The sequence below is a fragment of the Enhydra lutris genome, unplaced genomic scaffold (assembly GCF_002288905.1).
Source record: "Enhydra lutris kenyoni isolate GAN:26980312 unplaced genomic scaffold, ASM228890v2 scaffoldscaffold56, whole genome shotgun sequence".
Taxonomy (NCBI): Eukaryota; Metazoa; Chordata; class Mammalia; order Carnivora; family Mustelidae; genus Enhydra; species Enhydra lutris.
In genome coordinates, this window is record NW_019154140.1 from 11,180,208 (window position 1) to 11,207,426 (window position 27,219).

The 27,219-nt window shown below is 51.1% G+C and overlaps 2 protein-coding genes across 3 annotated transcripts; both read left to right on the plus strand.

Moving 5' to 3' along the window:
• Positions 1 to 8,610: 8,610 nt before the first annotated feature.
• Positions 8,611 to 12,251, plus strand: LOC111157927 (insulin like growth factor binding protein 6). Of its 2 annotated transcripts, none has more exons than XM_022519667.1 (4): positions 8,611 to 8,977; positions 10,972 to 11,111; positions 11,308 to 11,427; positions 11,906 to 12,251. In XM_022519667.1, exons 1-4 carry the CDS (start codon positions 8,647 to 8,649, stop codon positions 12,026 to 12,028), a joined length of 714 nt encoding a protein of 237 aa, XP_022375375.1. In that variant the 5' UTR covers positions 8,611 to 8,646; the 3' UTR covers positions 12,029 to 12,251. The 2 variants fall into 2 exon arrangements, with proteins under 2 accessions (XP_022375375.1, XP_022375376.1); XM_022519668.1 differs by having other exon boundaries at positions 10,975 to 11,111.
• A 1,110-nt stretch (positions 12,252 to 13,361) lies between these two features.
• On the plus strand, positions 13,362 to 22,833 carry LOC111157987 (sterol O-acyltransferase 2). The gene is made up of 15 exons (XM_022519762.1): positions 13,362 to 13,448; positions 13,902 to 13,957; positions 14,415 to 14,551; positions 14,902 to 14,961; positions 15,279 to 15,386; positions 16,815 to 17,091; positions 17,514 to 17,583; positions 18,178 to 18,262; positions 18,758 to 18,803; positions 19,014 to 19,143; positions 20,099 to 20,196; positions 20,620 to 20,718; positions 21,430 to 21,565; positions 22,034 to 22,179; positions 22,376 to 22,833. The coding sequence occupies exons 1-15, from the start codon at positions 13,373 to 13,375 to the stop codon at positions 22,424 to 22,426; spliced, it is 1,575 nt and encodes a 524-aa protein (XP_022375470.1). The 5' UTR covers positions 13,362 to 13,372; the 3' UTR covers positions 22,427 to 22,833.
• Positions 22,834 to 27,219: the final 4,386 nt, after the last annotated feature.

The following is a 27,219-nucleotide window of genomic DNA, read 5'->3' on the forward strand; positions in this document are numbered from 1 at the left end:
AGCCCCGCATCAGGCTCTCTGCTCAGCGGGGAGCCTGCTTCCCCCTCTCTCTGCCTGCTTGTGATCTCTCTCTCTCTCTCTCTCTCTCTCTGTGTGTCAAATAAATAAATAAAATATTTTTTAAAAAAGCTCAGAAGTATAAATTTAAAGAGCATATTTGGTCAAGGGGTGGGTGGTTCTTGTAAGGTAATAATAGGGGTTATAGAACAAGTGGATTAAGAACCAAGGATTTGGACTTGATCCTGGAGTTCTTAGGGAGTCATTGAAGGTTTCTAAGCAGAGGAATTATATGCTCTATTTTTCATTTCAGAGAGAATAGTCTGGGTACCGAGAAGGTAGTGTCTAAAAACAGGGCAATCCAAAAGAAGCTATTGGCTTGGTCCAGGTGAAAGACAATGAAAACCCCAAACCATCAGGATGCCCATAGAAATGGAAACACTTTCAGACCAGGTTGGGGGTGGGGTGGTACCTGGGTGGCTCAATCAGTTAAGCATCTGACTCTTGATCTCAGCTCAGGTCTTGATCCTAGGGTTGTAAGTTCAAGCCCCACACTGGGCCATGTTGGGCACGGACCTACTTAAAAAAAAAAAAAGACCAGATGGGGGAACCAACAGGAATATCAAAAGATATATCCAGGTAATTTCAAAAGAAAAAAGAGTAGAGGATGACTGGGAAATTGGGAAAGTGTTGAGACCATTGGCAAAATAGGAAAGCTGAGGAATGGTTTGTGGGAGGACAGAATAAGAATGGTTTAGATGTGTTGGGCTTGAAACAGGTACCGGTGCAAAATTCTATTAGGATCTTAGGTAATGTCTCTGGTTTATTTCCCATATTCTTTCTTCTGATAGCTAATGTTCTGAGAGCCATGTTGACCATAGCAACATATTAAAGGCTCAGAATTTAACCACCGATGCTCTGTGGAATGGCCCTTTCCCCAGTCAAAGTAATCATGTTTAAAGGGTCCTTTGGGGGGCACCTGGGTGGCTCAGTGGGTTAAAGCCTCTGCCTTTTGCTTGAGTCATGATTATTTTTTTATTTAAAAAAAAAAATAAAAATAAAGAGGCCTTTTGGATATGGATTTGCCCAGTAGATGGTTCTAAGCAGAGATCTCCAGCCAACACTGCTGAAGGCAAGTAGGAGGCCGGAAACAACGAGGCAGGTCACAGAGGGTTCAATGAGATCTGAGTTCAAACCCCTGCTCCAACACTTGTCTCTTTGAAGACTTGGTGTTTTCTTATAGGAAGAACAATGGGAGTAATAACATCACCCACCTTATAAACTTACAGTAAGCATTAAATGTAGAGTACTAGCATAGTTCTCAGCATATAGAAAGCAATAGATAACATAAGCTACTATTAGCATTATTATTATTATTAATTATTATCATTATCATTGTCAGTAGCTCATGTGGACATCCTCTGTAGACTGTGATCTCTTTGGAAGTAGGGGCCATCTTACTTATTTCTTTTTTTTTTTTTTTAAGATTTTATTTATTTATTTGACAGAGATCACAAGTAGGCAGAGAGGCAGGCAGAGAGAGAGGAGGAAGCAGGCTCCCCAATGAGCAGAAAGCCCGATGTGGGGCTCGATCCCAGGACCCTGGGACCATGACCCGAGCTGAAGACAGAGGCTTTAACCCACTGAGCCACCCAGGTGCCCCATCTTACTTATTTCTGTATCCTTAGCGCAGGGCATAGGACATACAAAACTTTGTTTATATGTTTGGAAACTGAGATTAGGGGTGCCTGAGTAGCTCAGTCAGTTAAGTGTCTGCCTTTGCCTCAGGTCATGATCCCAGGGTTCTGGGATCCAGTCCTGTATCAGGATCCCTGCTCAGCAGGGTGTCTGCTTCTCTCTCTGCCCCTCACCCTGACTTGTGCTCTCTCTTCCTCCCTCTACCTCTCTTTCTCTCTCTCTCTCTCTGACAAATAAATAAATAAAATCTTTTTTAAAAAGAAACTGAGATTAAACCATTGCTATGATATGTATTTTTAATAAGGCCTTTATTTTGCAATAATTTTAGATTTATTGCAAAGTTGCAAAGATAATATGGAGAGTTCCCCAATACGTCTCACCCAGTTCCTCCCACTGATATTATTTTACATGTCTATAGTATATTTGTCAAAACTAAGAAACCAACATTGCTATATCACTATAAACTAAATTCTAGATTTTATTTGGATTTTTAAAAAATATTTTATTTTTAAGTAATCTCTATACTTAACATGGGCCTTGAACTCATGACCCCAAGATCAAGAGTTGCAGGCTCTACCAACTGAGCCAGCCAGGCACTCACTGCCCCCTGACATTTGAAAAGCTTATTTGGATTTGATCATTTTTCCAATGATGTCCTCTTTCTGTTCTGAGATTCAATCCAGGGTACCACATTGCTTTTATTGTCATCTCTCCCCAGTCTCCCCTAGTCTGAGGCAGTTTCTCAGTCTTTCTTTGTTTTTCATAACCTTGACAGTCTTGAGGAAAACAGGCAAGGTATCCTCTAAACTGTCCTGCAATCTGGATTTGTCTGATATTCTTCTCATAGTTGGATTGGGGTATGGATTTGTGGGGGAAAAAATTCACAGAGGTGAAGTGTTTCCCATGTCATCATATCAGGGGACACGTGAATACCCACTTGACAACTCCAGTGAGGTTAACCTTGATCACATGGTTAAGGTAGAGTTTGCTAGATGTCTTCCCTATGAAGTTACTATTTTTCCTTCCCGTAGTGTATTCTTTTGCCCCCATCTCCCTCTTCTCTTGGAAAAACAACATTCTATTCTTTAGAAGCATGGTCACCAAGTCTAGCCCAAGGCAGGAGAGGTATTAAGCTCTTGTCTTCTGGAGAGCAGAGTATCTACATACATTGGAAGTCTCCTGGAAGGAAAATTTATCCTCTCGTCCCCATTTGTTTTTTTGTTTGTTTGTTTGTTTATTCAACCACTTATTTATATCAGTGTTATGGACTGAACTGTATTCCTCAGAAGAAGAAATGTTGAAGTCCTAACTCCCAGTACTTCTGAGTATGATCTTATTTGGAAATAAGCTCTTCACAAATTTAACCAGGTTCAGATCATTAGGACAGATCCCAATTCAATATGACTGGTATTTTTGTAAAAAAGGGGAAATTTGGACAGATACACACAGAGGGAAGCCAACGTGAAGATGCCCATGTGATTCCAGAAGCAGAGATTAGCCTGATGCGTCTGCGAGCCAGGGGTTGCCAAGAATAGACGGTTACCACTAGAAGCTAGGAAAAGGCAAGAAAGGGTTCTACCCAGAGTCTCAGAAAGAACATGGCCCTGCTAGCACTTTGACTTTGGACTTCTAGCCTCCAGAACCATGAAACCATAAATTTCTGTTGTTTTGAAACACACAATCTATGGTACTTTGTTATAGCAGCCTTAGCAAATGAATATGATCCATATGCACTTGTATATTGATTTTCTACCTTATTTAATCCAAAATTATATTATTTAATGGTTGCATAAAATTTTTTCAGCTTTGAGAGTCCTTTCAGGTTGGTTCTTACATCTCTTTAATATGTTCCCATCTTTTTGGTTTTTTGAGCACTTCCTTACTTTCTTATACTACAAGGAGTTCTAGTTCATCTTGTATTTCCTGTACCAGGCCTAGAACCAGCTATTTCTCGAAGGAGTTTTGTTTCCTTTTGTTGGAGAATGGGTAGTTAGAAACCAAGATCTGGTTGCTAGCTGTGCTCACTGCTATTGGGGTGCCATTGCTTCTAGGCCCACTCAGTGAATGGAGTTAGATAATACATATGCTAAACCCTATAGATACACATATCTAGAGTTGCTTCTGTATTCACCCATCTGTGTATATATATTAAGTGAAACATGAGTTCATACTGGGCCTCTGATTCCTAACCAAACATCACAGGATACATTCCAGCCTGTCCCTCTTACTTACCTGTGACTTCTCCCACCATCAGTGAGAAATCTGGTTTCCTGGGGTGCCTGGGTAGCTCAGTGAGCTAAAGCCTCTGCCTTCAGCTCAGGTCATGATCCCAGGATCCTGAGATTGAGCACCGCATCGGGCTCTCTGCTCAGTGGGGAGCCTGCTTCTCCCTCTCTCTCTGCCTGCTTCTCTGCCTACTTGTGATCTCTGTCAAATAAATAAATAAAATCTTTAAAAAAAAAAAAAAGGAAATCTGGCTTCCCACTATCCATAACTTACTTGTTCAACCCAACTATACATGAAAGCAGTTTCAAAAATTTGTAACCTATAAGCCCATGAGAAACTTTATCAACTAGAGCACAGTGTTCATGTAGATTATGCTGTACCTTTTATCTTTATCCTTATAGTTCCCAGGCAAAACCCTGAGGTTTTTTAAAGATATTACTTATTTACTTGAGAGAGAGCACAAAAGCAAGAGAGAGAGAACACAGAGGGAGAGGGGGACAGAGAAGCAGTGAGCAGAGAGCCCAATGTGGATCCCAGGACCCCAGGATCATGACCTGAGCCAAAGGCAGATGCTTAAACAACTGAGCCATCCAGGTGCCCCCAAAACACTGTTTTCTAAAGTTACTTAGGTCAGCACCTTTTTGTCCCTTACCCCCTTCAGTGTGTTTATGTCATAGACCTGTAATACAGTTAGATTTATTTGCAACAGTCTACATTCTACCCCAGAATACCGTAGCATCCCTGTTGTTTTTTTTAAGTGCTTATGAAGTATGTGTTGGATGGACAGATATAAATCTTAAGCTCTCTGAGAGCATGATTTCTCCCTATTTGTGTCCATATAACCTATTTACATCCACATAAATAGATGCTCTGTGAATCTACTGAATATACTTTTATTCATTTAATTGCAAAGAAGTAAATCTCAGATCCCCAGTTGCGGCTCCTTGTCCACTAATGATTCCCAGTTCCCAAACTGGCTGGCTGACTCCAGCCCAGGCTAGAAAAATGCCGTGCTGTCCTCCCATCTCTTCTCCCAAATTTTAGTATAAAGTCGTATTCTCCAGAAAGCCCTCTTTAATCTATTCCGGGGCCAGGTTTCCCTCTCCTATTGTACCCTGACCGTCCTCTGGGCCTCTTAGACTCTTTGGCCGTTACCCCAAGAGCAAGGGGGAAAAAGAGGAAAAGAGAGAAGAAGGCTGAAGGGGTGGGAGGGCCAGGAGACCTCTTGGGGTGGGATGGGCTAGCCCAGAAATTCAGGAACAATGGTAGAGCTTCCAGAAGAGGTACAATGCTCCTCCCTTCACCTCTCAGTGCCCTTTGCTCCCACCAAAAACACCAACTTCTACTTGTATCAGTTCCAAACTTCTTAAACGGTAGCTGGTGGCCCAGAGATGAAGAGGGTGTGGGACCCCTGTCCTCAAAGTACTCCAAATCCAACCAGAAAAGTAGGACACATGAAAAGATAAACAAAAATTTAAGACAGCAACACAACGATGTGGATGAAATAAAAGGAAGGCAGAGAGCTGGCCCAGCCACTGAGGAAGAGGTGATGGAATTTGGTGTATATTGAAGGGAATGAGGGGTCTATCCCTGGGAGCTGAAAGCGTAGAGTCCAGAGGAAGAAATCACCTCTGAGCATCAATTAGGCCGCACATCTGCTTCCCCTAATCTCTGTTCAGGCCCAGAGGTGGGAGACCACCAAGGGGATTTTGGGGTGGGTGACCCAGCCAGCTGGCTGAACCAGCCAGTGCTTTCAGGTTCACTGTCCGCAGGGCCATGGATGGTAGATGGGAGCACAGGTTTTTTTTTTTTATTTAGTTGACAGAGGCAGAGAAGCAGGCAGAGGGAGGGGGGGAAGCAGGCTCCCCGCGGAGCACAGAGCCCAGTGCCGATGCTGGATGCTGGGATCTATCTCAGGACCCTGGGATCATGACCTGAGCCGAAGGCAGAGGCTTAACCCACTGAGCCACCCAGGCACCTTGGGAGCACAGGCCTTATGCATATGGGAGGGAGGGGATCTGGCATTTCAGCGGAGGTGTTCTGAGGAAGAGAGAGTCACGTGAGTAGGACCGGGTGCCGCAGGACCAACAGGAAAGCTGTGTGGGAGAGAGACTGCAGGGACTGGAGGCTGGAGGCCAGCTGAGGTTATCACAACAGTTCTCATCCAGCCCACACCAGACTTGGGCCATGTCCTGATGTGGTCACTGATCCACATACCCAGGTCTTTTCGTCTGGGAAATGGGCCATCACTTGTCTATCCTCAGACTCAAAGCTCGAAGGGTCTAAGCAAGCCCTTTCCTTCACCCCTTGTTCTCGAAAGGAAGCCAGCCTCTGGGGTGTCAGGGATTTGGACGGACAGGCTGTGTGTGTGAGAGACACAGTGCATAAGGGAGCCAGAGAAGAGAGCATCCCAGGCAAGAGAAGGAGGAGGTCCAGCAGCATTTACTTCTGGAAAAGCCTGTTTTCACAGTCCTGGCAAAGCTTTCAGCTAACTCTTCTGTCACAAGGAGGCTCGAGTCCCACAGGTCTGCCCCTTGGCCCGAGCTCCATCCTGAGCGCTTGGCAGGTCCTGCGGTTCCCACTGTTTCTGGGGCTGCAGTAAAGGGCATCCCAGAGGGAGGAAAAGACTGAGTCCCAGAGTCTCAGTCTGCAAGGAAAAGACTGGTTAGACTCCAACACCCACACAGTGCAGCTCTGGACGTCTGTGCTGGAGGGCTGGGGGAAAGGGCAGTGTGGTGCCCCCAGCATGGTGGTGGTCCTGGACTGGGCGTCCGGCTCACAGGGCAGGGAGGGAGAAGCTGGGCAGGTGGGAGCAGTAAACAGGGCAAATCTCTTGTAAGGGTGGTGGTGATGTGGGAGGGGTGATGGGGAGTTTGAGAAGGGATTTACTGAGAAGGAAGGGCGGATGGGAGAGGCTCCCGAGTACTGGCCTCTCCTGCAATATAATCCACAAAGGAGAAGCATTTAAAAAGTCACACTGGGATCCTGCAGGGAGCACATCCATCTCTTTCTCATCCCAAACTTCCTTTGGACTTCCTATCGGATGCAGGAGCAACAAGCTGGAGCCCATCCACAGGGCAAAATAAACAGTGATAAGGGTTTGGAGACAGGACGGAGCTCTCCACCCTGGGCTCACAGCTTGGAGCAGGAGGTCACAGGGTCTTCGCAGAGTGGAGAGGAGCTTCCCCCTCCCAGGCCCCCAACTCTCTTCCTCCCAGCCTGTCTCATCTGCCTCAGTGTCTCACAGCTACTACAAGACACTGCTCCCCCAATTCATGTTCTAGGGTCCCAGGGTAGCGAGGACAGGGGGTGGAGTGGTGCTGGGAGTGAAGTTCTTTTTTTTGTATTTGCGTAAAAGTTCTGGAAGCCCTTGCTGACATTGTTGCTTGGGGGCCCAGCGTTTTAAACTTAAGTCACCGGCCTGAGCCCTTGTTTTAGGAAAGAATGAGATGGCGCTTGTTGCGTAATCCTGAGCAGGGCCGGTGGGAGCTGCCAAGAGAAGCGGTCCTTCTTCCTGCCTCTTGCCTCTGGGAAGGCAGGCTCAGCTAGGAGGGCTGGGGATGGGCGGGACACTGCCCTGGAGAGGGGAGGTGGGTGTGAGGGGCTGGTAGACAGTGTAGTGAAGACAGAAATACCCTGACGCAGTGGTCCAGCACCCCCTGGGCAGAGCAAAACCCGACACGGAATCCAGACAACCCAGTGGCTGATACTGGGGGTGAATGGGGCAGATTCTAAGAAAGGAAAGGAATGGAAGCTAACCTGAAGGACAGAAGTTGGTGGGGGGGGGGTGTCTGTTCTCTGTCCACTGTTGCCAACAGCACCCAGAGTGTGGGTTCCTCAAACTTTTGCCCCACCCCCCTCCACCTCCATTATGTCAGCAGGCCAATCCCCCACCACTACCCTGTCCCTACCTGCCGGGCATTCAGCTATTCTCACTCTTGCACACAGAATATTCTGGTGGACCCACCACAATCTTAGGGTTAAAGCCTGTACATTCAAAGTGTGCCTCCCCACCCTCCCCCCACCTCTCCCCTTGTTCCCCTCAACCCCTTCTACCACCTTCACCCAGTCTGACCCCCCTGATCCGTTTTCCCATAGGAACATCTCAAACGTGGCTCTTCTGCTCCTCTTCCTTAGGCTACTTTCTCCCCTCAGCAGTGGGTTTTCCCAAGACCCCATTATCCATCATCTCTGGCCTTTTGTCTTTTCCCTTTGCACACATTTCTCCTGTGACTCCCACACACCATCCCTTCCCCCTTCCTTTCAGACAGTAGGCCCCTCACTCCCCACTAGAGTCCCTATGCCCCTTCATCCCCCATGCATACACATGAACCGGACTCCAGGTTTTTCCGCTTCATCCCAACTCCCGTCCTCTCCTTCTTCCACCCCTCCCCACCCTCTAGTGCCTCCAGCCAGCTGTCCAGCTCCCAAATTCCGGCCACAAGTCCCGGGAACAAAGCAAGAAAAATCAGAGTAATTTGGGAAGTAAACAGAAACTGGGAAGGGAGGGGGGGAGAGAAAAGTGGGGAGGACCCAGGTTGGGGGGGCCCTCTCCAGTCCCACCCAGTTTAGGGAATGCCCCTGCCTTCTCCCCCACCCCCCCTTCACCTGGCTCTTAAAGGGCCCGGCCCCTGACCGGCGGCTACTTAAGGCAGAGGGGCGGCGGCGGGCAGCAGCTGCGCTGCGAGGGCTCTGGGAGGAGTGGACCGGGCAAAAATCCTGACCATGACCCCCCACAGGCTGCTGCTGCCCCTGCTGCTGCTAACTGTGCTGTTCGCTGCCCGCTCAGGAGCCGCCTTGGCACGGTGCCCAGGCTGCGGGCAGGGGGTGCAGGCGGGCTGTCCGGGGACTTGCGTGGAGGAGGAGGATGGGGGGCCGCCGGCGGAGGCCTGTACGGAAGCTGGGGGCTGTCTCAGGAGGGAGGGGCAGCAGTGCGGGGTCTACACCCCCAACTGCGTCCCAGGACTGCAGTGCCACCCGCCCGAGGAAGAGGAGGCGCCTTTGCGGGCGCTGCTGCTGGGCCGCGGCCGCTGCCGCCGGGCGCGCGGGCCCCAGGGTGAGTCGGCGCCCCGCCCCTGCCCCGCCCACGTGAGCCCCGCAAAGCCCCGGGCAGGGTCCTGGAGAGCAGGGACCTGCCAGCCTCTGGGTTCTGTCAGTGATGCTTCTTCTTCTTAGCCCGGGGCCGGAGGGTTGGCGCGGGGGGGGGGGGGTCGACACGTTTTGGGTGTGAAGGGACAAGGGGGGGAAGCAGCTAGAAGGTTGGGGTGTGGCTACAGGCTCTGGGACAAAGCAGGGAAATGTCTGAGCTCTGAACCTTACCCCCCCCAATTCATTTTCTCTTGAAGGGAAAGGTGAGCATGAAGGGGTTTAGGGCCATGCCATATGCCACAGCATCCCTGCTCCTTCCTTCAATCCCCCCACCTCCATCCCCTACTCCCAGCTGGAGAAAGGACCCAGATGTTGTTCCCAGCTTCCATTTGGAAAAGGAGAGAAGGGAATCCAGACTCCAAAATCCTGCACACACTGAGAAATAGCACCCCCCTTCTCCCCTTAATATCAGGGTGTCCAAAGCACCTGAGCATGGGCTCTAGAACAGAAGATGACCCAAACCCAGAATTGTTTCAGACTAGACTAGGGTCAGAGGGCAGGCTCTGGGGGCCTGAAGAGAAGGGGATAGAGGTGGGAAAAGAAGGAATCTGCCAAATCAGGGTTATGATTTAAAGCTGCTCAGAACCCTCCACCCACCCTACCCCACCCTACCCCAGGGAGGAAAATAGAAGTCTGAGTCATTGGGTGGGTGGGACAGAAGTGAGTCAGAATCCAAAAGATGGGGGGCAGCAAGGACAGGGGAGGGCAGGAAATGAAAGCAGTTCCCCCACCCAGGGGCTCCTGGTTTCTTTCATGGGAAGGGATGAGAAGTTAACTGGGTTTCTTTCAGTCCAAATGCCTGTGTCCGGGCTGCTAGGGGTCCTAATAGAAAGGGTTGTCTAGGTGGGTCAGAGAAGGTAGTGGGAGCATGGTTGTGGTAGGGTACTAAATGGAAGAAATGAGGGGCAAGGTCTGAGAAGGGTGGAGGAAGAAGGATCAGAATCAGGATTGTAGAGGGACTGGCTCTTGAGCTGCGGGTATAAGGCAGGTGGGAGCAACTGTCTAGGCTTGAGGACTGGGTATTTGAGCAGAGCTTGTCTTTGGGCACGGAAAGGAAGAGCTGATCCCTTTGGGGCCATAATATCTAATTTTACAGCTGGGACAAGTTCCAAGCAGTGCATACTCCCCTCCCTGCTTTTCCTCACCCTGACATCCTGGTGGTCCCAATTTATTTCCTCACCCCCTCCCATCCTGAGCTTTCCTAGGCTCCCCAGACACCATGTATTACACTTTCTCCAGAGCCAAGAACAGCCTGAAGGTTAGAAGTCCCTCATTCCCTGCATCTTTGCAACCTGTCCTCTGCCTGTCCTGGTCAAGGGCTGAATCATACCTGCTCCTGGGACCCCTGGGGTTGAAGTGGGTTGAGATATGGGGGACCAGAAGGGAGAGGCCCCCACTGCAGTGCCCCAAAAGTAACCATGTCTAAAGCCTGGGAGGGATGGGCTGAGTCACAGCAGGTTCACACCAGGGACACACATTCCACTTGGGTCTCCGCTAACCCCCCTCTCACAGCCCTTGCTCTTCTGCCTCATCTCCCTGGCTTGGTGCACCCCCTGCTGGCTTCTGGGGGGAACAGCCCGGTCTTTTCACCGCAAGCCCAAGGCCTCCAGATATATTTGTACTTACACTCTGTGTTTGCTTTCCAAAGTGCTTCTGCCTTAAGACTAGTCTGGATATATTGTCAGGAAAGGTAATATCTCTCTTTGTCAGAGAGAGAAACTGAGGCCAGAAGAAGGTACAGGTGGAGGCAAGTTCTAACTGACCTCGTTTCCACTGCTTGGAAAGATCTTCTCTTCCTCCCACTTCAGGGAGTCAGGGTGAGCAAGGCTCTCTTCCATTTGGTTCTGGTCTTTGACTCCCAATTTCTGGACTCTTCCTCCCCCATTCCTCTTGTGGCTGTAGGAGAGAATCCTAAGGAGAGCAAACCCCAAGCAGGGACCACTCGTCCCCAGGACGTGAACCGCAGAGACCAACAAAGGAATCCAGGGGCCTCTACCACTGCGGGCCGGCCCAGTCCTGGGGGTGTCCAAGACACCGAGATGGTGCGTTTGCGACTGGCGGAGGACGCGGAGGACCCGGAGGGGTGGGGACCCCTGGAAACTCCCATCACAGGCTGTCCCCTTGGGCATGGAGCGTTTTCCCATGTGCATGTCCTGGGAGCCCAGCTGGGGGAGACAGGGATGGCATGGTGGAGCTAGGCTGGGCTGGTTCCGAGCAGCCTGTTCTCCCTCCTCCCAGGGCCCGTGCCGCAGACATCTGGACTCAGTGCTCCAGCAACTACAGACTGAGGTGTACCGAGGGGCTCACACCCTCTACGTGCCTAACTGTGACCATCGGGGCTTCTACCGGAAGCGGCAGGTGAGGCTCCTTGTCTCCTCTCTGCCCCTTGGTCCAGCAGCACAGGTGCCTACCAGGGATGGGGTGAGGGGCGCTTACAAAGGGCATTAAGGAGACTGTTCCTGCCTTTAAGATCTCCCCACTTTAGGACCCACACAAACACAGAGAACAACCACATGCTATAGTAATGGAGTCAGACAGCCTGACTCAGGAATGCCTAAGTCCTGGGCTCACACTGGTGAGACAGCTCTGGTCACCTGGGGGCCTAGGGGCTATGAACTCACAGGGAGAATTTGCATTTCTAAGCTGTCCGTAGTGCTGATGCCCGAAGCTGGTTTGGGAACCGCACCTTGACAACTATGGTTCAGGCCTGGAAGACTAGGGCCAATTGAGTGGGTGGGGAAGAGTAGAGCAAGAGACTCAGTACCCATGGGCCCTCCCGTCCCTCCTGCCGGGGCCTGACGGTGACCCCTCTGATCCTCTGTGCCTCTCTCCCCAGTGCCGCTCCTCCCAGGGCCAGCGCCGAGGTCCCTGCTGGTGTGTGGATCGGATGGGCCAGCCCCTGCAGGGGTCCCCGGATGGCAATGGAAGCTCCTCTTGCCCCCCTGGGAGCAGCGGCTAATGCTGGAGGGGTGGGGTGGGGAGATGCAGCAGGGCCCCTGGAAGGAGCATGGGGCTGCCATCTTGGGTCATTTGTTGCGTGATAAGTAACTCAGGAGCCCTGAGCCCCATACTCCACCTTCAGGCCCTACCCCCACTGTCCCCCCTCACCCCTAGACCCCACACACGGGAAGATTGTTAGAGTGGGCTTTGGGTGTGAATAAAGCTGTGTTGGGGGTCTCTGGCCTACGTCTCTGTGTCTCTACCTCTCACATGTATGGAGCCCCAGTCCTTCTTTCTCCCACCTTCCGGCCACTGGTGGAGGTTTCCAACCCTCAAGCCTCTCCCAGCTACCCACCAGGGAGTGGGAGCAGGACAGACATAGAGGCCATGGCCTTTTTCTGAGTTTGTGACCTTGTTTCTAACACTAATATTTGGACACAAGGGGAGAGGGGAGAGAAAGGATTAATAGTTAATCCCCAGCAGGAACCCAACAAAGAGGAACTCTCGAAACACTTACTTTTCTGTTACATCCTACTAAAAAGGGAAGGAAAGTCTTGCTTACTGAGCCCCTCCCATGGGCCAGACCCTGGAGCGTGTGCGTCTCCGTGGACTGCCTCATTGTGTGCTTACAATAACCTTGTCAGGTAGGGACTTTTGCCCCTGTTTTTACAGAGGAGGAAACTGTGGCTTCCAATATTTGGGTCACTTGCCTGAAGTTACACAGCTGGTAAATGGGAGATTTAAATCTTGTTCTTCCGTCTGTGACAATGCCTGGCCTTCCCTAGACCCAGAATAAGTGTTGGTTTTGTGTCCTCTCTGCCCACACACTAACCCCAGCAGGTGTAGGGAAGAGCTGCCCCTTGGGGGCCCTGGCACCCAGCCCCTCCTGGAGGGGCCACAGCATCACCTTCGTCACAGGTGGCACCCCATCATAACATGAATCACACGCGTACAAGATGCCTTATCGCACGGTCTAAGGGAGCCGAGCTCACTGTTACCTGAAGAGCCTGCAGACTGCTGGGAAAGCAAGTCGTGCTAGGCGACAAGCCCCCCTCCCCACGACACACAGAGATGCAAAGCCACCATTCTAGCAGGAGGCGTGGCTCCCTCAGCTGGACATCTGGGTGGCGGCTTGGGTTGCTGGGGGTGGCAACCATTCCTGGGACAGCCAGCAGTCTGGAACTGAGAAGCATTACCCTCTAACCTGCTGAGCTCCTGGAGGTTCCTGCCTCCTGAAAGGACTTTAGTCTTTGGAGCTGTCCAATGAGCTGAGTGAGATAAGAGCTTGGCAGGCTGCGAAGGAAGGGAGGGGACACTTCTCTGCCACTTCTCCGCCGCCTGCTGACCCATCAAGACTCACATCATGGAGCCAAAGGCGGCCCGATTGCGGAGGGGAGAAGGGTTGAGAGGAGAGCAAGAGGACAGACCCTCTGCAGAAGGTGAACTGCCCTGGAGGGGTGGGCAGAGAGCTCATGGGGGCTGGAGGTGGGGATGTCTTGTTGAGAGGGCGTCCCTGCTGTCTTGGGAGGCAAGGGAAGGCAGCCGCTGTCTCTGCCCCTCACTGCCCAGCCAGGAAAGGGAAGTGAAAAGAGATATTCAGAGCTGAGGCCTTGCCCTATATTGTGGGCTCTTTCACTCCTGAGGGTGAACCAAGTAACTTCCCGTTTCCCAGGTAATGTCATCAGGCTCCCAGTGGCCTCCTCACCCTCTGCAAAAAAAAATTCCCCTTCTGATCACCCCGCCATGATACAAGATACTCCCCTGGTTGGGGGCAGGGAGGCTGCTGAGCTGACAGAAAGCATTTCCTGGACAAAGGATGCTTCTGGGTCTGTCCGAGGTGGCAGAAGCCTAACTCCTCCCCCTTGGATATGCCCTTTGACCCCTCCTCCTAGGAAACACCGAGAAGGACAGAGGCATGGACTTGGTGCAATGGACCCGCCATATGGAGGTGAGGGAAGTCAGAGGTCAGAGGTCAAGAGGGACAGGTCTTGGAGTGGAGGGGCTCAAACCCTTTAGATGAGGTGAGAGCTAAGGGTTAAGATAGAGGGGTCGGAAATACTTATCGGGAGGCCAGGGGCCAAAAGTCAGCCAGTGAACAGTCTTCTGTTGGCGGGATAAAGGTCAGGAGAGGGAAGGCTGTGGAGAGGGAGAAGAGAGTAGGGTCAGAGAGGACAAGGTGGTCGGCATCCAGACCCTGGCTGTAGAAGTGGCTTTCCTTGGTCCTCACTGCTGCCCTGAGAAGCCAGGGAGAAAGAAGTCTGGGGGGAACCCCTGGGCCAGAGCCTTGCCTGTTCCCGGCACTTAGCAACATGGCTGGCACGCAGAGAAGTTCAGCAAATACATGGTGAACGAGAGGACGGCTCGCGGGGGGAGCGACCGCCAGCCTGCCCTGCTCTGTCCCGTAGGCCGTGAAGATGCAGCTGTTGGAGCAAGCTCAGGGACCGCTGATGGAGCTACTGGACCGGGCCATGTGGGAGGCCATTCAGTCCTACCCACCGCAAGGTGGACCTCTGCCCTCCGTTCCTCCAGATTCCTCGAGCAAGTGAGCGTCTGAGGAGCTGGGGGCTGGGTTCCTGTAGCAGGCGCCTCTGCAGGGAGGGTTATGAGCCCTAAATATCATCTCATGCATCCGTTGTCAGTGTGGGCACGACCACGACGTCAACCTTCTCTCTGTTGTCTTTATGGCCTCCGCCTGCCTGACACTGACCTCTACCTCTGGGCCTTGTTCTGCCCTGGCCCTGACCTTCCACCTGGTCCTGCCCTCTGGCCCTCCCCTGATCTTCCTCCACTACTGCCCTTGGCTCCCAAGTATCCACCCTTCTGCAAGGCTCTGCTCTCTGCCCAGAGCCGCCTTCTCTCAGGTCCTGACCCAGACGAACTGTCTTCATTCAGGGCCCGGGAGCCATCCCTGGGGAAACGGAAAATTTTCATCATCCGAAAGTCCCTGCTTGAGTAAGTCCACATCACGGACCTGGGATGGGAGGAAAAGAAAGAGCTTTGGCTGGGGTCCAGGACCCCTCGATTCAAATCCTCAGGTTCTAGGGGTTTGGAGGGAAGACTTGGAGAGAGTTTCTAAAGTTCATGTTCCATTTGCCCTGGGCATGATTGTGGAAGAAAGGCCACCAGGATGAGAAGTTCCAGCCATGTCCCAGCCCTTAGCTGCAAGTTCCCAATCGCTAGTCCCCATCCTGCATGTGTATCGTGCCTGAGCTGGTCCCCATGACCTTGAGGACCCTCCCACACCAACATACGGGCCCCTGTCCCTGCAGCGAGCTGATGGAAGTGCAACATTTCCGTACCATCTACCACATGTTCATCGCCGGCCTGTGTGTCTTCATCATCAGCACCCTGGCCATCGACTTCATCGACGAGGGCAGGTAGGCCCCCCTCCCGCCTGGGATAGGCACACAGATCAGACCCCTAGGTCCCCAGTGTTCCACCTGCCACTGGCCTGAGCAACCACAGCCCCCACCGCCGACTTTGATCCTTTGATTACTGGACACACATCACCATTGCTTCCAACAACCTTGCCACCTAAAAGATACTCTTAGACTTCTTCCTTCCACAGCCTTGGATGGCCCTTGGTCTGACCTCCCGGGTCAGCCACTCTGCGGACATTCTGTCTCCTGCTCAAATACTTCTCAGTAGCAACCATGCCCAGATACATGTGAACACACAGGCACACTTCCTACCTTTCACACTCCCTCCCAAGTCAGCAGTGTTTGATCCAAGTAACCTCCATTGGGCACCTTCCAATTCCCCAACCTGAGGGCCAGAGATGAGAGCCAGACCCCATCCCAGTCTCTGAGGCACTCCCAGTCTTGTGGGGAACCCAGACATGCCCACTGACATCCCCCCAGAGCACCGCCGACTCTGGGGATGAGTCTCAGAGAGGTGAAGAGCCCGGGGTGGGGGTCTGTATTTACACCCCCCCGTCTCATCGGAAGTACAGTTTAGGAAGCAGTAAAAAGAAGAGGACCAAGAATCTGTGGGTTCAGCAACAGAATTGCCTTCTGGCAAAATCGTTATTAATTATATGAGGAATAGAAGGATCAAATCTCAGTAAAAAGTTCAAATACACGTAAAAATGACAGTCCTTCCTGACCACTCCACCAGCCCCAGACCGCTGTCAGAGATAACATTTTTAACAGTTTTGACAGTTTCCCTCCAGGGCATTTTCCATGCGTTCACATCCACATGTGCATAAGAACCAAGAAGGTGTCTGTTGTGAAGCTTTGCATAAATAAGATACTTACTGTACTTACTGTTGTGTTTTTACTCCTTAATAACTTATCTTCCTCTCTTAAAGATTTTTCCATGTCAGCCCACTGTCCTTTACTCACTCATGGACATTTAGGTGGTTTCCAATTTTTCCCTGTTACAAACCATACAATCTAAACATAAGCAAATAAAACACCCAACGACCTGCTTTCTACTAACTCCATCTACAGCTACAGACACTCCAAAAGAACACAACTAACGGAAATCAAGGCTAAACTCTGAATACCCCATATTTTAATACCAGCAGCATACAAAGTTCTGAGCCCTCCTGCAACACTCTAAGATTCAGAGAGCTGTAAAGGTCATGTGTAAGCAAAACCACCCCACGATTGAGTCTTTTCAGGCAACACCCTGTGCTAGAACTTCGGGACAACAGAGGTGCCATCTTGAAAACCTTCAGATATGGGACGCTGGTAACTTTCACAAAATACCTCGGTTTGTCTTCCAAGAGCTCTGACTGCAGAGGGAGGGGACAAAGATGGGCCACACATTTGTCTCCTTTGTTTCTCCCTCTCCATTCCAAGGCTGATGCTGGAGTTTGACCTACTGATCTTCAGCTTTGGACAGCTGCCCTTGGCGCTGATGACGTGGGTCCCCATGTTCCTGTCCACGCTGCTGGTGCCCTACCAGGCCCTGCGGCTGTGGGCGAGGCCCCGGGATGGAGGGGCCTGGACGCTGGGGGTGGGCCTAGGCTGCGTGCTGCTGGCCGCCCACAACGCGGTGCTCTGCGTCCTCCCGGTCCACGTGGCCCTGAAGTATCAGCTCCCGCCGGCCTCGCGCAGTGTCCTAGTCTTCGAGCAGGTGATCGGCGAGACGAAGCTGGGGGCGGGGCTCGGTGGGGTGGGGAGGAACTAGATACTATAGTACTAGTGGGGGCGGAGCTAGTTCCTAGGGGCGGAGCCCGTCTTCAAGGGTTTGAACTCACCAGCGGGGGCTCCAAGGAAATTTGCTGCTGTGCAAATGAAATCGGACTTTGCAAGGAGTCACCGGTATTGGCTGGCTGGAGGCTCCACTCTGGCCTTTCCTGTACCCGTTTACCCTTGACTCATCCCAGGAGCGACCTGTTAGGCTATAAGACTAGCAGACAAAAAGATAAAATACGGGCTTTGATGGTACAAATTTTGCAATCCACCTGCCTCTCTTCCGTAAAGGAGCGCACAGAGATGTTAAGTGATTAGCTCAAAACCACACAGCAACTTAACCTCCTTTCCATTCCATCTCAGGTCAGGCTCCTGATGAAGAGCTACTCCTTCTTGAGAGAGGCTGTGCCTGGAGCCCTTTGTGCCAGAGTAGGTGAGGCCTTCCGCGGGCCCCGCTGTGAACTCAGGCCTTTTGGCTGTTTGAGTGAAGTCAGCGGTTGCAAAATTCTCATACAAGCTCTGGCTTCCTGATCCTGTGCTGCCCCCAGGGCAGAACTCTGGCCTCCCAGCTGGACTCTGTGGGCCTTAGTCATCAGTCCCGCCTCTCAAGTCCCGCCTCTGAGATATGGCGCCTCTGACACCCAGGACTTCTGGCACTTTCCAATTTCCAGGCCTAGCCTGGAAAGACCCAGGGTATGAGAGCCTTATATTAGGAAGTCAGAACAGAAGGAGAGAAGGAATGTGTGGTGGAACTTGTGGGTGCCAAATGAAAAATGACAAAGCAGGTCCTGTACCAGGAAGTAGGGCACCTGGAATGGAAGCAAAAGGGTGTCAAAGAGCAGCTTCAGCTCCTGCGTAGTCTCACCTTCCCTGCCACACCTCCAGACCCAATATCCAGCCCCTCACCCATCCCCTGAACCCCTGTCCTACCCAGCCCTCCACCCACCTGGCCCTTCCCCAGCCCCCACCCCCTCCCACTCTCTCTCCTTTCCCCCTTCACTGATGGAGCCCTCTCATTCTTCCCCAGGTGACGGCAAACAAGCCCCCAGTTTCTCCAGCTACCTCTACTTCCTCTTCTGCCCTACACTCATCTACAGGAAGACTTATCCTAGGTAAGACCCTGTACCTCTTTCCCAAATGCCCAGGCCCATCAGGGACATTGCCCTTCTCTTTTCCTCTCTCTGGGGTCTTTAGCCTCTCTCCAGACCCTGGCCAGTTTCTCAAGAAGCTTCCCATAATTACAATGGGAAATAAGTGGCAGGTAGACTATCCCTTCTCCTTTGCACAGCCCATGGTGACATGAGAGTGACCAACTGTCCTGGCTTGCCAAGGGCTGCCCCAGTTTTAGTACCAAAAATCCTCCACCTTGGGAAACGGGTCAGTCTGGAGCAAACTCCTGATGGTTAGTCACTTTAATTGACATTCGAGCTAAAAATCCATTTGCCGTGTCTAGTATGGATGGTGCAGAATGTTCTAGACCTTTACCTCCCCAGATTATCCTCCCAGGCCTGAGGAACTTCAGGAGATTCAGAGAGAGGGCCTGTGCCCCTGAAGGCAGGGAACAAAATAAAAGGTTGGGAAACATGTTATCCCCATTGCTGTTGCAGGACACCCAACGTCAGGTGGAATTATGTGGCCAAGAACTTCGCCCAGGTCAGAAGATGGGGTAGAAGGGCAGACACGTGGTGGCTGAGGGGGCATTTCTGGGACTGAGATGGGGAGTGCTGGGGAGGAGGGCAGAGGGTGGTGCTAAGGTAAGGGGAGGCAGGTGCTGGGCCAGAATCCAATTCCAGAAGGAGGGGGAGCTGCTTGTGACTCCTCTTAGAGTGACATGTCCCTCACCCCTCCCGCACCCCTCCCCAGGCCCTGGGCTGTGTGCTGTATGCCTGTTTCATCCTGAGCCGTCTCTGCGTTCCTGTCTTTGCCAACATGAGCCGGGAGCCCTTCAGTACCCGGGCTCTGGTGCTCTCCATCATGCATGCCACGTTGCCAGGTGTGGCCACCAAAGGCAGGGCTGGGGAGGGCTGCACCCAGGTGAAGCCTTCCTAGTAGGGGACTTCTCCCTCCCCTCTCTTTCCCTTCAGTCAGATTCAACACGTCCTGCCTCTGGAACCTCTCCCAAGTGTGGCCCCTCCCATCATGGCTCACTTCAGATGACCACTCCACTCTCTCTCTTTCCACATTGGCCTCCTCACCTCTCTCCTTACCCCTTCAATCTTTCCTCCCCCGCCTGCCCCGGACACTGCTGCCCAGATGAACGTCCCTCCTCCAGGTTAGTCATTCCCCACCCTGGTTCAAAATCTCCAGTGACTCCCCATTGCTGGCCTCTCCAGATACAGTTTGACCCCTTGGCCTGGCATTCAAGGCCCCTTCCCAGAAAGCCCCTCCTGTCTTCTCATCCTGCCCCAGGCTCCGCCCATTCCTTGAAAGATACTCACTTTCATGCCTCCAGGCCTTCGCTGATACTGGTCCCTCAGCTTGGACTTCCTTTCCCCATTTTCCAGCGGCGAAGTCCAGTCTGTTTTTGGAGCCTCCTCCTCCAGGAAGCCTTTCAGTTTTAGCCATCAATCACCATGACCCACCCCTTTTTTGCACTGCTAAGCCCATCAATGGCCACCATGCTTAGCTCCCAGCACACTTGACCTTGATGCATGGTTGGACATGTCTCCGTCCCTATCTCTGCCTCTGTCTCTCTCTGCTCTCTTTCTCTCTCTTCAACCACTCCATGAACTCCTGAGGGTCAGGGGCTTTGAGCTTCATCTGTGCATCCCCAGCATCCAACATGGGGGTCATGAGCAGATGGATGGATTAATAAATGCATGAGTTAGTGAGTGACAAATAAGTGGTGGTAGGATTTGGGGCCCTGGTTGCCAATGAGGGGCCCTTGGAGCTTCCCAGGGGATCCAGGTGGGCCAGTCTGACCTTCAGCCCTTGTCCCCACTCACCAGGCATCTTCATGCTGCTGCTCATCTTCTTTGCCTTCCTCCATTGCTGGCTCAACGCCTTCGCAGAGATGCTACGATTTGGAGACAGAATGTTCTACCGGGTGGGGCCTGGACCTGACCCCTTGGGAGCTGGATGCAGGGAGGGCCGGAGAGTGATCTGGGGACGTTGGTGGCTCCATAGGTGTCACCTCCGCTGTGCCTTCAGTCTCCCACGTGAGAAACGGGCTGCCCTGGATATGGTTCTGATGTCACCTCTCCACCTCCCAACTAGCCAGGGCCAAAAGCTCTCATTCGCATCTTACTTTGGAATCATCTTCTCCTGAGAGGGAGCAAAGGAGGGAGGTCCCCAGATCCTGAAGAGGCAGCTGGGAGAGTGCCTGCTGTCTCTCTTTGGCCGGGGACCAGCCCCCTGGGGAACACTGGGACAGGGTGCAGGAAGCAAGGAGGAGCAGCTGGGGCCCGAGAAGAGTCAGGACCCTGATGCTCACCTCCTTCCCCCAACCCTGACCCCATTCTTCCCCCAGGACTGGTGGAACTCGACGTCCTTCTCCAACTACTACCGCACTTGGAACGTGGTGGTCCATGACTGGCTATACAGCTACGTATATCAAGATGGGCTGTGGGTACGAGCTCAGCAGACCACCCGCCCAGCTCCCATAGCTAGTAGAGTCTTTCCAGAACATTCTCTTTCCCTCTGTCTACACCATTCACCTTTTCCAGACCCAGGGGCCCCCTTGACCTCCATCTACGCTCTTCTACCCAACCCAGTGGGCAGAAAATCCTCCTTAGGGTCTAACTTCCTTCCTTCTTTATCCTTTTTTTTTTTTTCAAAGATTTTATTTATTTATTTGACAGACAGAGATCACAAGTAGGCAGAGAGGCAGGCAGAGAGAGAGGAGGAAGCAGGCTCCCTGCGGAGCAGAGAGGCGGGGCTCGGTCCCAGAACCCTGGGATCATGACCTGAGCCGAAAGCAGAGGCTTTAACCTACTGAGCCACCCAGGTGCCCCCTTCCTTCCTTATCCTTAACTCCACCCCCACACAGCATTTCCCCCTCCTTAGACTCCTCAGGAACATGCATATAGCGACTATTAGTTACCAAGACTTTTCACATACATGATCTGCACAGTGACCCTGACAAGTATCATTATATCCCCTTTTAAAGATTGCATTAGCCCAAAGAACTAATAAAATGCTCTTAAATAAGATATACCAGCCCTTCAGACCCCAAATCCCATATTCTTTCCATTGTACCATACACTCTCCTGGTTTCCTTAAAGATGGGGCTCTTTGCTTGAGGAGACTTATTCCACCCTCCTCCCCCCACCCCTGCCAGCTCCTTGGCGGCCGGGCCCGAGGGGCCGCCATGCTGGGTGTGTTCCTGGTTTCTGCCGTGGTCCATGAGTACATCTTCTGCTTTGTCCTGGGATTCTTCTACCCCGTCATGCTGATACTCTTCTTAGTTATTGGAGGTGAGCTGGGCCTCCATGTGCCACGGGAGGGGGAGCCATCCAGAGGGAGGAAGCCTGGAGTCCTGCTTCTGGAAATTCCAGACTGACAGGGGAGGACACACACCCTTCTGGAGGGGGAAGCATGAAAGTTGGGGTGTGAAGGAACTTGGGAACAGGGAGGGAGGCAGCAGGGGTTTTCTTGGGGGATGTGGGAGAAGATTTCTGGCTGGAGAGGAGCATCTGAGCGGGGCACACATAGAGGGAGACAAGGGGGAGAAGTGGCATGAGGATAGAAGGTTTAGTATAAGATCCAGAATACTGCTATAAACAGAGGAATCCTGCTTTCACATGAGCCACTTGAGATCTCTATGGGTTGCTAGATCTGGGTTCAAGTTCCTGTTCCATCACTCCCCAGTGTCCTGGGAATGAGAAGGCAGCCAGGAAGACAAGGTGTCTGGAGTTGGCGTAACAAGCTTTCCTCCACATCAGGGCTGATGAACTTCATGATGCATGACCGGCACACGGGCCCGGCGTGGAATGTGTTAATGTGGACCATGCTGTTTCTGGGCCAAGGCATCCAGGTCAGCCTGTACTGCCAGGAATGGTACGCTCGGCGACACTGCCCCCTCCCCCAGGTAAGGGACCACGACCGTCACTCAGCTCCCCATCCAGAAGGACACACCTCCCCTCCACAACAGCCAGCCCTCTATTATTCCCCAATTCAACAGCCATTTGGTCAGGGACCAGGGCCTGGTGTGGGGGCTTCTGTGTCTTGGATGTGTAGGGTGGGCACAGGGGAACTCATGTACAATTCACCTCTCTCCGGCACAGACGACCTTCTGGGGGCTGGTGACACCTCGATCTTGGTCCTGCCATACCTAGAGATCAGAGCACCCTCACTGCCCAGATGATACCACCAAGTTCTTCTCTGCCTGCAAAGCCCGGGACCAGGGTGCCTCTCCCTGAACTCCTAGATCTAGCTCCAAGTCAAGGGGGCCTGGCAGGCATGACCCACTAGGGAACTCCAGAGACAGAGATCCGTGGACCCAGAGGGCCACTGAGCACAGACACGGAATGATGGTGGCTCTTGAGCCTCCAGCCCCCTCGACCAGGCACAGAGTCCCCTCCTACCTCATGACTGTCCAGACTTGGGAAGACTTGAAGGATCTTACAGATCTGGTCAATGCAGGGTGACCTAAAGAAGCCGGGGCCACCAAGGTCTGAGAAGGGTTTGGCTGGCTTTTTGTACTGTTTCCAGTACAATAATAAACTGTGTCTCTTTTTATTCATTCATTGGTTTATTCCTTCATTCATTCTTTGATGAAGGCCCACTTTGACAGGCACACCGGAAGAGCTGGGTCCCCAGAGGCTAGACTGTGTGGTGGGAGGGGCTGAGGGTCTTGGATGACATCCATTGCCTTTTTAATGCCATCCCCTCCCCAAAACCCAACTTTGCCCTCCTTTCCACCTCTACTCCTCCTTCACCTCACATTTCCACACCCCTTAATCCTTCTGCTCCCAGCAACCTCTGGCACATCTGGGACGGGCCACAGCAGACCCAGGAGAGGAAGTGCCTGTACAGACCTGATGCGATTATCTCACCTTCCTGAGCCCCATTTTCCACAGCTATAAGGGGACCTTAAAATGAAGAGTGTCCTCACTGTACAAGTTCAGAAGGTCAAAAGATTCATGTTCAGCACCATTCCAGAAAACAGACTGTGTAGTCACTCTAAGGAGAGGATCGTTTCTGTCCTCCTTACGCAGGTCCCCCCTCACCTGGTGTGGGGAAGACATCTAGACCAGTAAACTTTTAGGGAACTTAGCCCCGGGGCACAGAGGATCAAACAAACCAGGATTCCTGAGAGAGGGATGGGTACTTCTTTTTTTAATAAGAATCTTTTTAAAAATTAATTAATTTATTTATTTTTGCGTGCATGCAAGAGAGAACGAGCACAAGCAGGGGGGTGGGCAGAGGGAGAAGCAGACTCCCTGCTGAGCAGGGAGCCTGATGCAGGGCTTGATCCTAGAACCCTTGGATGACAACCTGAGCCGAACGGGGACGCTCAACTGACTGAGCCACCCAGGCGCCCGGTACTTCTTTTTTTTTCTTTTCCATGTTAACAGTGTGAATGGATATCTTTTCATGTCAACAATATAGATCTATTTCCTCACTTTTACTTACTGCATGTATACACTAGAAGTTATTTAACTATTTACGTACATTTCAATTGTTTCCAGTATTTGGCTCTTATACACAATTCTATGATGAACTTCCTCGTGTATGTATACACATCTTTGTGCACTTTCCTACTGCAGTTTTCGAGAAACAGAATTACTAGAACATTGGGCGGTACTACTCTCAATTTTGTATAAGTTGCCAAATTCAAAACTTCCCTCTGGAAGGTTTAAGTGAATTTAAGATATATGACGTCATCCATTTCCCAATGCCCTTGCGCATATGGGGTTGGGTCAACTTCTTTATTTTGGCCAACCTGATAAGCAGAAAATTATGTCTATTATCTTCATTTTGCTTTATGATCACTGCTTTAAAAATGGAATATACTTTCCTATATGTACCAACAATTTTTGTTCACTGTTTTATTTTTTTTTAATTTTTAAAAAAGATTTTATTTATTTATTTGACAGAGAGATAGAGAGAAAGAGAGCATAGGTAGGCAGAGGGAGAGGGAGAAGCAGGCCTTCCACGGAGCAGGGACCCCGACGTGGGGGTTGATCCCAGGACTCTGGAACCATGACCCGAGCCAAAGGCAACCGCTTAACCAACTGAGCCACCCAGGCACCCCAAAATTGCATGGTTTTAAGCACACAGAATTTGCACATCTGATTTGTCTCTCAGTATTTCATATGTTTTAATGCTATTGTTTTCTTAATTTCAATTTATTATTGTTCATTGCTAGCATATTGAAATCAACTGATTTTATGTGTTATTTTGAATTATGATTTCCAAAATGGAATGAATGGCACATTTGGTTTCAATGTGTTATGTATCATATCTTGTATCATATGTTCCTTCATCATGCCATAGTGAGTTGTGGCTATGCCCTCCATTTCCCCTACTCTCTTGTTGTTTTGGAAGTTCAAGTGCACTTTTCCAATCCCTTGATAGTTACCTATCCTTACTTGCACTGATAATCCACTACCTACTTCTTCGTCATCATTTTTAAATATACCAATTATGGGGCACCTGGGAGGCTCAGGCCGTTAAGCATCTGCCTTCAGCTCAGGTCATGATCTCGGGGTGCTGGGGCCGAGCCCCGTTCGGGGCTCCCTGCTCGGTGGGGAGTCTGCTTCTCCCTCTGCTGCTCCCCCCTGCTCCTACTCCTCTCTCTCTCAAGTAAAGAAACAAAAACTTTAAAAAGTTAATATACCAATTACTTCTTCCATTAAGATGTTTTATTTTCCTGCCACTTCTACCCCGCTAAGAGAGACCTTCGGAATACTTTGATCTCTCTTACTCTGCTTCCCATCCCTAGGTGTGCCCAAGAGAACACAGTACTTAGGGCCCTAGGTATAATTAGGTGTTTGTCCAGCTCCGTGAGCATTTAACAGCGTGATATTGGCCAAGTGTCCTATTCACTGGAGGTTTTACTCCCCCCTCATCTTCCTCTACCTTGACTTCTCCATTCCCTGAATTTTTTTCTTGAGTATTTTCCTCAGGTGAGATAGGAGATTGTGATACTCTTTATAGCTCTAAATATCTTTCTTTTGCTCTGACAGGTGAAAGCTTTCCCAGCTGGGAATGGGGTCCCTGGGCAGCCGATCCTTTTCTCTCGCTGTCCCACGTTTAGCTTTCAGTACCTCAGATGCAGAGTCCTGGGTCAATCTGATGCTTTTCCCTTTGTACAGAACTGGATCTTTCTGTCTAGGAACCTGAAAATGTTTTTCTTTAATCTTGGAATTCAGTAGTTTCATGCTTAGATGTCTGTCTTTTCTTTTCTTTCCTTTTTTGTGTCTTCCTGTGCCCTTTTGGTCTGCAAGCTGAGATCTTTTTTTCAAGTCACTGAAGTCTTCTTCTATTTTTAAATTATTACCTCTCTTCCATCTGTGCCTTTTCGTTCTTTTGGAGCTAATACATTTGAATGTTAGGACTACTGGATCTATTCTCCAAGTCTCAAATTTTCCTCTTTATTTCCATCTCTTTGTATTATTTGCTCTGTGCTTTGAAGTATTTTTTCCACTTGTCCTTCCAAGCCACTAATTTGAGTCCCAGCAGGGACCAGACTTTTCTCTTTTGATGCATATACTAATTTTTGTGGTTGTTGAAATAACGTTTCTTTAGTTCCAGAAAGTACTTTTTGGTACACTACTTGAAGCTCTTTAAGTGCTCCTAATATTTTCTTAAGTTGTCTTCTAACTCTTCAGTGGTTCCTGTTGCTGCCTGGTAGGCAGGAAGAACAGCTATGATGACCTCATCCCCGTAAAGCCAGGGTCATCTGAGTCATGTTCTTTCAGGATCCCCCATGGTCCTGACCTCTGGTCAGAGGCTCTCCAAAGCTGGTCTCCCGACTCTTATATGGTGAGAATGAGGACGTTCCTCCCCAGGTTTCCTCATTAGGCCTTCCCCTTCCTAACTCCAAGTTCAAGCCCTCACTGGCACATCCAGCCCCTGGCCCCAACAATACTGGTTAAGAAGAGGCAGGTGTTTGCAGTGGAAATTCCCTTAGAACAACGATTGTCAAACTGGACCACACCCTGGAATCCCCTCCAGGGCGGGCCAGGATAGGATGAGCCCCACCCCAAGATTTTCTGATTCCTTCTAGGGCGTGGCCTGGGAATTGCCAAAATATGCTGACACTGCTGGTTGAGGAACCACACTTTGACAACCCCTGCATTAAAATTCATGAAACCAAGCCACCCTTCTTCTTCAAAATTATAGCTTTTTTTTTTATGGTGAGGAAATTAATCAATGTCAGGAAGGTACTGTCTCCTCATTTTACGTGGGTTCTTCAATTTATTCATCGTCCTGAGGCTCTTACACGACTGGTCTCCATCCAGGCCCCCTCGCCCACCAAAGCCATCTCGGGGGCTTTAGTGCCCTGACTCCTGGTCTGAGAAGAAGGCAGTGGCAGAGAGCCAAATGTGCCCAGACCAGAACCCCTCGGGCTGAACCAAAGTGGAGTAGAGGTGGGTCAGACCAGAGAGCCCCTCCTTTGCACAGGCTCAGGCCCCTTCGTGGAACCTTGTTTTACCCTGGTACCCAGAGGGTGGCAGCAGAACCCCACCAGCCTTGGGCCAGGACATCAGTGGGGATACAGCGCCTGGAGTGGGCATCTGCTTTCGAGTCAGGGAGGACTCTGGGACCATCTTCCCACCCAGCAAGGCCCTCCTTCTGGCTTAGGAACCACCTTGTCTGTCTGTCCCGGTTCTCTTCACTGGGGCCCTATCTGTGCCCCTCAGACTCTGTGCCCGTCCTCTAACTCAAACACCTTCTATTCACACCTTTGACTTGTCCAGTTTTTTCTCCACATCTACTTGCTTGTCCTGGGATCCCATGTAACACTCACTCCCCTCTTCTGTGGCCTTCTTCCTAATCTGTGCTGGCCCAGTGGTCTGCGACCTACATATCGTCCCATACTCCACTAGTTGGAGTTTCTCCCTCCCATATTACTCCTCCCTCACTCTGCTGCTGGGAGCACCCCTCCTATAACAAACAC

Excerpts from the sequence above, each read along its gene's own strand:
- LOC111157987 (XM_022519762.1), top strand. The coding sequence starts at position 13,373 with ATGGAGCCAAAGGCGGCCCGATTGCGGAGGGGAGAAGGGTTGAGAGGA. Across the intron at positions 17,092-17,513 it reads GTGTCCTAGTCTTCGAGCAG|GTCAGGCTCCTGATGAAGAG; the intron begins GTGATCGGCGAG and ends ATTCCATCTCAG. Across the intron at positions 17,584-18,177 it reads AGCCCTTTGTGCCAGAGTAG|GTGACGGCAAACAAGCCCCC; the intron begins GTGAGGCCTTCC and ends ATTCTTCCCCAG.
- LOC111157927 (XM_022519667.1), top strand. The coding sequence starts at position 8,647 with ATGACCCCCCACAGGCTGCTGCTGCCCCTGCTGCTGCTAACTGTGCTG. Across the intron at positions 8,978-10,971 it reads CCGGGCGCGCGGGCCCCAGG|GAGAGAATCCTAAGGAGAGC; the intron begins GTGAGTCGGCGC and ends TTGTGGCTGTAG. Across the intron at positions 11,112-11,307 it reads GTGTCCAAGACACCGAGATG|GGCCCGTGCCGCAGACATCT; the intron begins GTGCGTTTGCGA and ends CCCTCCTCCCAG.